The sequence below is a fragment of the Trichoplax adhaerens genome, genomic scaffold (genome assembly GCF_000150275.1).
Source record: "Trichoplax adhaerens TRIADscaffold_1 genomic scaffold, whole genome shotgun sequence".
NCBI classification, from domain to species: domain Eukaryota; kingdom Metazoa; phylum Placozoa; class Uniplacotomia; order Trichoplacea; family Trichoplacidae; genus Trichoplax; species Trichoplax adhaerens.
Genome location: NW_002060943.1, coordinates 5,456,265 through 5,467,395, shown reverse-complemented (window position 1 = coordinate 5,467,395; position 11,131 = coordinate 5,456,265). Strand labels below are relative to the sequence as shown.

Here is an 11,131-nt window from a genome sequence, read left to right as displayed (position 1 = left end):
TATAGTATTTCGTGGATACATAAATTGGTAATGGTACTTGATGATGGTAGTTTACTTTTCAAGAAGGAAGTTTATTAGCGAATAGCGATTCAGGATAATGTAGAATGCCTAAAATAGTATTGATAATCATCTTATTTGAGCGCTAATGAAAGCTCAAACTGATCAAGATCTACTGTTATTATTTATGTTCCAGATTAGACATTTGTAATCACACTGCCGACCAAAATAGTATAAAGCTGCCAACTAAATTTAATAATCGCCTTATTTGAGCGCTGATGAAGATTCAAGCTGATCAACCTGACGTACAAGTTCATATTTCAGGTTAGATTTATGCAATTCGATTGCTGATCCAGATAGTATATAGAACTTCCAACTATACTTAATAATCGCCCCATTTCAGAAGCAATAACTGCTTAAAATTTTATTCCTATAATAATTTACCTTCTAACAGATGTTAAAGGAAAGTTTTATTAGTACATAGAGATTCAGAACATTGTATAACTTTTAAAATAGCATCGCCAAACATTTCATTGAGCACTAATAAAGGTTTAAACACACCAACTTGATGTACTGCTATAATTTATGTCCCAGGTTAGACATTTATAATCAAGCTGCTGATTAAGATAGTGTAGAGCTCTAAATAAATTTAATGATTATTCTATTGTAAGGGTAAATAATTACTTAAATTTTCTTACTCTCACAACTATGTAGAGTGTCGTAACTTCTCTAAGAAAGAGTTTTTGTAATATTCAATAAAATCGATTAAGAGTATTGAAATATAGACCAGTTAATTTATATACTAAATATATTCGCGTATAAAATTCCTACTTTGGTCATATGACATAGAGAAATATACGAGTAAATCAAGCTATTATAGAGTTCTTGCAGTATAACCCATATTAATGATTGCTATATTCGAACATCAATCCTTACATATTCATCATATCACACCTATGAAAGTTTATCTCTAAAGAACAGAAATTGTAAGCAAGTACGAGCAGATCACTATTGAATCTTTACGAAATAGTTGATACTTATAGCCATTTTCCTGGAGTATTCACTGGCATAATATCCTAGAATTTTTAGAAATCTACATTTCTGGAAAAGAAATTAACAGCAAATCGCTATTAAAGATGCTTCAGTTTCGGGGTATTAGCCTTGATATTCATGATCTTGCCATCTAAATATTAATTCTTGTAATACTCGGATTGATTATGATCTCATTTTTTATAGCACGTACGGTATACTTTAAGCAAGAAGGCCGCAAGCAATGAACTTAGTCAAATGTTGCTAAATTTTTAGAATTTAGTCTTAATCTGTATATACAGTTGCCGTTGTTCGAACGTCAAATTTTACTCGGAGCAGTAATAATCAAATGTAAGATATACTTTTTAAGAGAGAAAATTTATGAGCCTAACTATCTAAATGTATTCATAAGGGTAGTAAGTAACTACAAAACCTCAAAATGGATGCCAAAACAAACCCTGCATTCAATCTTATATCATAGGCTAGTTATATCGGTCAATATTAGTATTCTTTGCTTTTAGCTTTAGTCTAAGCTGCTATGCATTGCAATGCCATAATACCTGATCGCTAAAATATATCAAGACTCATCAATAATTAATAATTATTCGCGTACAATATATCGAATTATAGAGTAATTGATTATCATTGACGCAACTTGGATTTTATATTAATGGTTCATGGAAGACAATTAAAAAAACAGATCTCACTTTTATTAGCATCCTAAAGTAATTTTTACCCACCCCAAAGTTATTAAGATACTTATTCTAGCTTACGTTCTTCGATAAACAAATGTAAAACTCTTGAGAATCAGGGAAATAGTATCGAAGCAATTTCAATTTAAACAAGAAACATTTCTTATCTGTCAATCACATCGTTCTAAAAATATCCAATCTCATACTCAATGAGGAGATACAAACATTCTTCATAAATGAAAGACGCTATTTTATTTTAAAATTGCTGGAAATTATCTTGTACCGCTATGTCTAGTTATACCTAGAACAAAAATAGCGATATATATTTCCACTATTTTAGATGTGTTAAAGCAGCTATTCTAGTTAACAAATTAGAACCGATAGAAATCATACAATCCACTGAGAATTAGTTCTAGGTCTATACGGTAATAACAACAAAACAAAATGATCGATACTCGTGTAACTTTTAACGCTGTCATTAAGAGAGAATCAACACTTTACTCTACTAAAAAAATGAAAAAATAAAGGTCATTGATAGATGAAAATCTCTAGAAATAGAGACTATATGACAACGAAAGAGTAGTAATTTCAGTGGATACATTAGGGTATACTAACGACTGGGCCCGTATACGGTTCTCGTTCGACCTTTTGAGGTTGGCAAACCTATACATAAGGTAAGATTAATTTAGATATCGGTATTTACATAGAAGATGGAATCGTTAGCTAAGAGGAAAAATAGAAATTTCTACTAGAAGTATCCTTGATGCTATCTTATACACATACTTTATCCCTCTGTAAGATTGGCATATAGGCTGCATCAGCAAAGCATTGACGGGGTATATAACGTCCGGAACCTTTAACAACCTTCATCTATAAAAAATAAAATTAAATAGACATATCGTCAATGCTCAGTCTCTGTCCTAAAATCTAGCTGGATAAGATCGAATCAGAATTTCTCTATATAGAAATCTTTACTTTAGAATTATGTAAGTATTCACATTTTTTGCTACGATTGATTACTAGTTTTTAATACGATAATCTTTAAAATAAAATTCGGTCAATATTCCATCATACTTTATAATAGGGTACTATAGCAGTATGCACCTTTTGGAGTAACATATTAGACATACAAAGCAATGAATGACTGATAGACTTTCGTACACATTACAACGAAATTAATTTCCGGATTATCAACCAAATTTTATTACACTGAAATCTTACTTAATACTTAATATCTAAGTATTTAAAATTATACCCTAATATCGATTTAATAGAAGCAATTTGACTCGTCGCGTAAATAATTTACCTGACCATGATCATAAACCACTTTGCCACGACTTATTGTCACTACCGTAACACCATGGCATTCCATTCCTTCAAAAATATTAAAATCGACCGCCTAAAACACATAAATAATGTTTACTATCTTATAATTTACCATAAATAATCGACGTTAAATATGGGCATAGTATTTGAATGTTATATTTCAGTAATTTAGCCTACATATTAGTTTAAATTTAACAAGTGGACCTAAAAAATCAAGAATCGTTTACTTCAGTGCTCGCCATGTTAAAACACTTAATGGGGAGTTCTCTATTCGATAAAGTAATGCGTATAATTTATATTATCATGGTTCACTGTTGAAAATATACGTGGAAAAGATAGAGTAATTCAAGTTATCTATTTTCAAAGTCTAACTCCATGGCAAAATAAGAGATCGATCTAACTGATGTCAAATTCTATTTAATGATGAATGCTACCGTATATACTAGTGGGAAATAGATTGAAAAGATCTCAGAATTCGTTTATGATAGTGTGCGTCATTTTAGGACACAGCCAATGAGTTTTCCAAGTCTATACATCAATACTAATAATATAATAAATGGTAACGATAGTATGGATGATCCATATATTATGCCAGCTTAATATCTTAATCTTCGAAATATAGTCCTATGGAAAAGCTAACAAATACCAAGATCAATTTGCTACTAGTATTGATCAGCGCTAGATACCTGATAATGAGTTTTAGATGAAATTGTACGCTTCGCATTTGGATCCCAAACAACAATGTCAGCATCAGATCCGACTGCAATAATGCCCTTTAAAAGAAATTAAATGTTGATTAAAGATTTACTTGTAGTGTTTCCCCGCTATCCATACATGGTATTTACCTTCCGTGGATAAAAGTTAAATATCTTGGCTGCATTAGTGCTGGTTACGGCCACATAACGACAAGGATCCATTTTACCGGAATGAACTCCTTTCTCCCAAATGACAGACATACGATCTTCAACTCCTGATAATTTTAATAATGACTAATTAAATTCATTTCCTAGAGTAAATATTTTCGACTTTATTGAAGCTATTAGATAAAATTATGAATAGTTTACCATTCACTCCATTAGGAATCTTTCTGAAATCGTTTGCGCCAAGAGCTTTTTGTTCGGCACAAAATGTGCAATTGTCGGTACCAGTAGTTTGTAAATCTCCACTATAAAGAATTATTTATGATTTCATTATTCTGAATCATATTAATGCAGGCGAAAATATCGAAAAGAAGAATGAAGAACACAGATATATTATGAAATTTGATTGATATGAATTTATTTTTAATTTCTATTCCAGAAAAAACTTTGTGTATGAAATAATGTATATCCATCTCGATTTCCATTCCCGTATAAATTTATATAAAATACTTTCAATATTTATAAATATTACAATGACACAGAATTTAGTAGATTCATTAACAAATTTAGAAAGAGTTAGGAATCAAAGCTATTAGTTAAATGTTAAAGCATGATTGATATTGCGATTATAATCCTGTTATTGAAACCTTACCATGCTAGCAAATTCATTAAATAGTCCGGTGTTGACGAATCGGGTCTTATTGGTGGTCCCATCACAAAGCCTATCGTCCAAAATTAAATTAGGATACCATCTGTTTCTAATATTATACTCTTAATTTTATTACCAGCCGCATGGCGCCAGTCTTTATTCCAATAATTTGTACCATCACAACCTAAACCAGCAGCAATTGGCTCACCAAATACGACACAACCTATCATGGATAGAAATAGAATGCAAAGTGTTGAACTTGGCCTTTAATTTATTTATCTAAAGTCATGATAGAATCCCAATGTATCATCATGATAGTAAATTTTCTACTATGTTACTGTTAGTATGTTCTAGAATGCTATATGTTCCTCCAGCTAGAATACAGTACTTTTATAAACTCACGATATGTGAAGAGTTACATATTCATACGAGTATCAGTCTCAAATTTATTCTTATAAATTAAAGATAGAATAAGATCATAGATATATTCGTTATTTACTTGATAAATTATGTATAAAATTACTACCATTTACTTTAATTAGGAAATAGTATCATATTATATGTGCATAATGTAATTTTTAGTTGAAATATTCAAAATTAAATGGATTGATTGTAATTATATTGAAAAATCTACAATAGGCAGTCCACTTTCTAAAATTAGTCTCCATGTCATTTCACGGCAATATTTTGAAGACTTTACGTGAATGACTTGATGATTTACTTTAGTAAATTAAAGATAGTTATACCATGAATGCAAACTTATCTTAAGTATGAAATGAGGAGATATCCAACGAAGTGGTTATCAGTCGCAACTAGTTATGATACATATTACATATAAAACAATTTTATCACTTCATGGCATCATTATTTAGAATACCTCTCCGTCTTGCGGAAACAATAGCATCAGCAGCACTTTTGCTCATGACATGAACCACATATAACGGACAGTTAACCTTAAAAATTGTAGAAATAGTTTTAGAACATAAGTACTAAAGCTAAGTAGAGTTTGATTAATTTTATATTAGTAAATTTCAGGATTAGAATCAATTCAATATCAAAGTAAAATAGATTTACTTCTCTCTCGAAGCGTAACTATCAGAGTAATTAGACCTACTTGATTTGCTAAGACAATTGCCCTGTTGGTAGCTTCTCCTTCTACCTAAATGGAAGAGATTACGGCGATCTGTTACAATAAAATTTCTTGAAATAGATGATACAAATAAACCATCTTCTCATTTCTGCTAGGTTGTACGATGTAGCTTTAGAATAATCAGTCTTATGCTATATCTTTACTTTTACAAACAGAAAATGAAATCAATCATTTTTAAAACCTCTTCAGGTCGGCACATTTCATGGCCTTCAGGACCGGTTATACCTAACTCAATCATTTTCTTAGATTGCTATTCATAATAAAAGTGGAGAATTATTCTACTGTAGTATCGAAGAGAAAAAATAAGACGGTTATCCGCTTACTTCAGCTATAATATCACCATTTTCTGCATGAACTTGAGCTAAAGCTCCCAATTCTTTGCACCTCTTAAAGGCTTGTAATAGCTTTATTAGCATCAGAGCAGATCATTGGAGAAAAGAAGAAATAGAAATATACAATTGTCATTGCAAATTCTATATACAACCGGAAAATAATCGCGACGCACAAATTATGCAGTGATTGCAATCGAATATGTCGGCAATCCATATTATTCACGAGAAATTTAAATTATGATTTCAAAGTTAAATGCAGTGTCTGCTCAAACTTATATAACTAACAACTGAAATGAATCAAGTATTGAGCATAATACTAACTTCATGATCATCTAACTGATAGACACCCTTGTAAGCCATAAACATCTTGAAGGAATTAATGCCTTTGCTTTTAGTTAAAATTTCCATATCCTCTGCAACGATATCACTCCACCATGTGATACCAACATGAAGTGAATAATCGCAGCAAACTTTGAAATTCCATCATGGCATTAAGGATCCATTATAAAGGATGATAGCGATGACATCAATGAGTATTTGATTGCTTTACTAGTGAACTAGAGTAGCTTTAAGAGAATAGGTTACCTTTCTCATCTGCCCACTGTCGCCATTTTGTATAGGATTGCAATGGTGGTTCGCCATTAGGTCCTAGGACGAAGTCAACTATAAAACATGAAATAAAAATGTTATCCATTACTGCAAACTATGATACAAGCATAGAAGCTCAATTTTTTTATCGACTCAAAGCACAACGCATGACTACCGTGACTAACTATGAAATACCACTGACAATCTAATTTCCAAATCTGTAGCAAACATAAATCAAGTAGATTCGTTTCTCATCAACCTTAAACGTTAGCCGATAGTCTACTACTTCGTCTAAAATTTTATTTACTTATCATTGTTGTCCCTCCGGCAACGGCAGCTCTTGTACCATAGTAGAAATCATCGACAGCAACAGTACCCATGAAAGGTAATTGCATATGGGTATGGGTATCGATTCCACCTAAAATCAAGACGCAAGAATATTTAGAATGAAGTGAAAAGTAGAAAAATAAAATTAAAGGTTGTAAGTAGTAGATTCAAAAGAGTAAATATAAATAATCATAACGGCACTACGATAGTTCAAATACTTTAACGCTCATTTAGACAAATTAGCAGAGCTTCCATAGCGATATAAAGTAAAACATAAGCACTTTTTTATCTTCTAATACGGTATAACGGGTAAATTTACGGAAATGCTAAGCGTCATTGAGCTTTCTGATTTGTCTCTGCTTTTAGTCACCTAGTTATCATTTTCTTTTACCATCAACATCATGACGGCTCTGATACATATTACCCATATTCTCTATCTCAGCTAGATTCGTCCCTAATAAGACTGTAGTAGCTATCATTTACTATCATATGGTATATCAATTTTATGGCCTGCATATTGGTTTCTAATGGCTATTCCCTAATAAGGCTTTACTAAATGACAATATTGTTTAAGCTATAGTAGAATTCCATCTATGAAATTTCAAATTACTCGCGTGATTTTTTAATCTCAAAAAATTTTGCAATCAAAATTGATGATTAGGCGCAAAATCAGAAGTTAAAGAGAAATAGCTGAACGATATTATTGAATAATAATTTTCTAAACCATTTAAAATAAGGATAAAATGGCGTTAAGAAATCCTCAGTTAGGAATTTGAATTTAAAATTATAAATTTTAAAACACGCAGAAAAAAGATTACAGAAATCAATCCTTAGTTGTAGCTGGCGAGATTATTAAGGAATTGAGGTCGTGAAACTGATAAATTGCGCAACCGGTAAAAGCTAGATTGCTGAATCGATCTATGCGATACAGTTAACAAAACGCAAAGGCAGCGCTCAAGGACTGTAGTTATCAACTAAGTGATAATTTTGTTAGGCAAGTGGACAATAATAAAACTATTGCAATTAATCTTGGGATACAGTCGACGTGAGCAATTATCATCAAAATGAAAAATTGATAAGCTAATGAGAAAGGAGACTGTAGAAATCAATCTCGGAGGCACAGTTGACCAATTATAACATACGGATTAAGTTTTATTGCAAAACAAGTTAGAAATAAATTTATAGAATCCAACTTTGCATTATAACTAAAAGCTAAGATTGTTCATGCTTGGCACGGAAAATCTAAAGAAAGAAATATGGCCCAGATTGAACTAACCCGGCATAACTAAGTTTCCGGTAGCATCGACAATTTCAGCATCAGGTGCTTCGATTCCTTCCCTGACTTCTCTATTATAGCAAGAGACTAACTAGTCTTAGAAAAGTAAAATGCTTAAAATTTCTGATTTTCATCAATACTTTAGACACAGCTACTATACAAAAGTTAAATAAGTTGCAAAAAGAAATCATTTCATCGTGCCACTGACGTGATTATGCCATTTTCACACAAGACATCCGCTTCAAAACTTCGATCATGATTGACCACAGTTCCGCCACGAATAAGCAACTTAGTCTATTATTAATCGAGATTTGAAGATAGAAGACAGTTTAAGAATGATGGTAAATCTTTCAGTTAGTATGATCCTTAAAGTTAAACCAATTTACACTAAATCAATGTATTGGCCTACAAAGGCGAATTAAAATAGCCCCTCCTCGATAAAGGATGATAGCCAGTTTTAGTCATGCACGCTGCTGCATCCTAACATCGACTGAAATATTGCTTATTGCAAAAATACCACAGATTTAACATTATACTACGAGTCTATGATATATCTGTGAATGCTATCGTACCATTACAACCTTTCTACCACAAATTTTTCAGGTTAGGATTAATTAACTACCAGAAATAATGAAACAAAGTTTTATACGACTTCAATGGTTTAACTAATAGATACTGATCATGATAAGCGATTTGCCATGAAATTATATATTACTGCTTACTAGCTATATCAGGTTCTAGAAAACTAAAATTAGAAATTTTGACTTCAGTCGCTTTATAAAGGTAACCCGAGTAATATTGGGATACTAATGTAAGTAGACCGTGCTAGAATTCCTACCATGTTATTCTGGTTTTGATTTTGTTGCCAAGAAAAAGAGAAATGGAGTGAACAGACTCAGTTGAAACCGAGAAGAATGTCAGGTCTAGAAGAACCTTGTTGGGAGAAAAAAATGGATGACAACTAATTAACAAGTAAAAATCAATTCAACACTATACCTTTGGTTTATTATTTAATACGTCACTGACTGTGATTATTTGGATAATTTTGTAGCTATAAATATTATTGGCTACTTTATATGACAATATTTTTAATAGCAATGATTGAAATTGCACAGCTTGTCATTGCAGTACAGTACTTAATTTAACCATACTAAACACCACTACTAAATACCATTTAAATTTGTTTATCATTCTCTTTTTGTTTACTGTAAGCATATGCACCCTAATCCTGAAATTCCTGAATATTAGAAGTATTTTAAAGATATGTACAATTGGATATGGACTTTTAGTTGCCCTTTATTAATTAAATTTATAAATAAGACCGATCTTGGCAAAATTTAACCCTAACAGATATCCGGTAACCTATAAATCCATTAGGTTTTATTACTGATAAATTGCAAAGATTTTTCATTTTTTACTATCGCAAGTAACACTAGCTATTTATTCTCATTAGTTTTACTGGAATTCAAGTCTACACTTTCTCCAAAAATATTAATGATACATGAAAGCCAGCTAAATTATTATTGTCTTGTTCTCTAACTTACTTTATTAATATGAAGTGAATGTCTCAAAGAAAAATAATCTTTCAGTTTATAATTACCTACGAAATAGTACAAGTATTACCATAACATGCAAATACATACTAATTAGACTTGTATTATGTACATTATAATATTGTCATTAAAATGATCTCACTTCATTCTTTATAGATAATTATAAAATTAAAAATTAATAAATTACGGTAAGCGATCAGACCCGCGCAAAATTTATAATTACTTAAATCAGTATCAAGCAAACATTGTTACGAGGGTAGTTTAATTTAAATAATTTGTGACCTAAAGATTATTTATTACAAATTTTATTTCAAATATGCTGATAAACAATATCAAGGAAAAGATTTCAAATTATTTTTGTACCAAGCTCTATATTACTGCAGTTTACATAGCCAATTTATATCTAAACGCAAAATTCTAAAATTTAACCGTCAGATTAGTATCCAGCATTGCACAAAATTGACCAAATCCTACATGTAATACAAGGAATATTTTTTATACAGTACGGTACATTGCCAGATCTTTTTGACATACTCGCTTTCCTACAGTACCGGTATGGTATTTTAAGCAGCTTTACATGAATAGCATAATACTCAATTACGGCATTGCTACTGTAAACTGTTAGTTCACTATTATACATGACCATACCGTAAATTTTATTATATATGCACAAATATGTAGCTAGCATCGGGGACAATAAGAAATTAATATAGAACATGCTACTCTGATAAATATAAAGTCTTAAACTGTGACTTTAACAACAACATATACAAGAGTCAGTCAACTTATTCAAGGTTATATAGATTTCGTAAAAAAATACACGATATCTTAGTAGTTATCAATCGCAAGACAACGAATAATTGCTACGTAATAATATATTATAATTATCCTATGAAACTGAAATCATCTAACCGATATCAGCAATCATTTTTTTCTCAATATTCCCAACAGTATAGAACTTTGTTTTACTTTGCAGTTACAAGAATTAAAAAGTCATTTCTAAGTCAAGATAAAGCTACATTAACGAATTTTACAATCGCCCAGATAGAAAAGTGTTATAAATTTGAATTAGCTTAACAAATGATTTCTCAATGTAACTAATGACATTATTTTCCAACAAATTCGTCAATTTCGATCAATTTTGCCTAATTGCATACTATACCATACCATTAACACTTTCAGTATCTAAATTGAGCATTAGCGTTCTTAGAAATTCCATCTCCTTTTGTGTATTAGTAAATATCACTTTTAAGTCATCTGATGGACATCTTAGGCAATTCGGAGCCCAAACCATAGCCAAATTATTTAAATCCATTTTCGTATTTTTATTTTGATTGGCAAAAACCTATGGT

The 11,131-nt window shown here is 31.0% G+C and overlaps 1 protein-coding gene across 1 annotated transcript; it reads right to left on the bottom strand.

Annotated features, from left to right (window-relative positions):
* Positions 1-2,164: 2,164 nt before the first annotated feature.
* On the bottom strand, positions 2,165-11,094 carry TRIADDRAFT_63495 (uncharacterized protein; the record flags this gene model as incomplete). The annotated part of the gene is made up of 19 exons (XM_002107858.1): positions 2,165-2,381; positions 2,502-2,588; positions 3,025-3,117; positions 3,731-3,817; positions 3,890-4,014; positions 4,109-4,209; positions 4,557-4,626; positions 4,690-4,776; positions 5,431-5,506; positions 5,668-5,712; positions 5,885-5,953; positions 6,027-6,107; positions 6,357-6,505; positions 6,621-6,698; positions 6,931-7,041; positions 8,227-8,297; positions 8,435-8,520; positions 9,771-9,826; positions 10,947-11,094. 19 exons carry the CDS (start codon positions 11,092-11,094, stop codon positions 2,319-2,321), a joined length of 1,683 nt encoding a protein of 560 aa, XP_002107894.1. The 3' UTR covers positions 2,165-2,318.
* Positions 11,095-11,131: the final 37 nt, after the last annotated feature.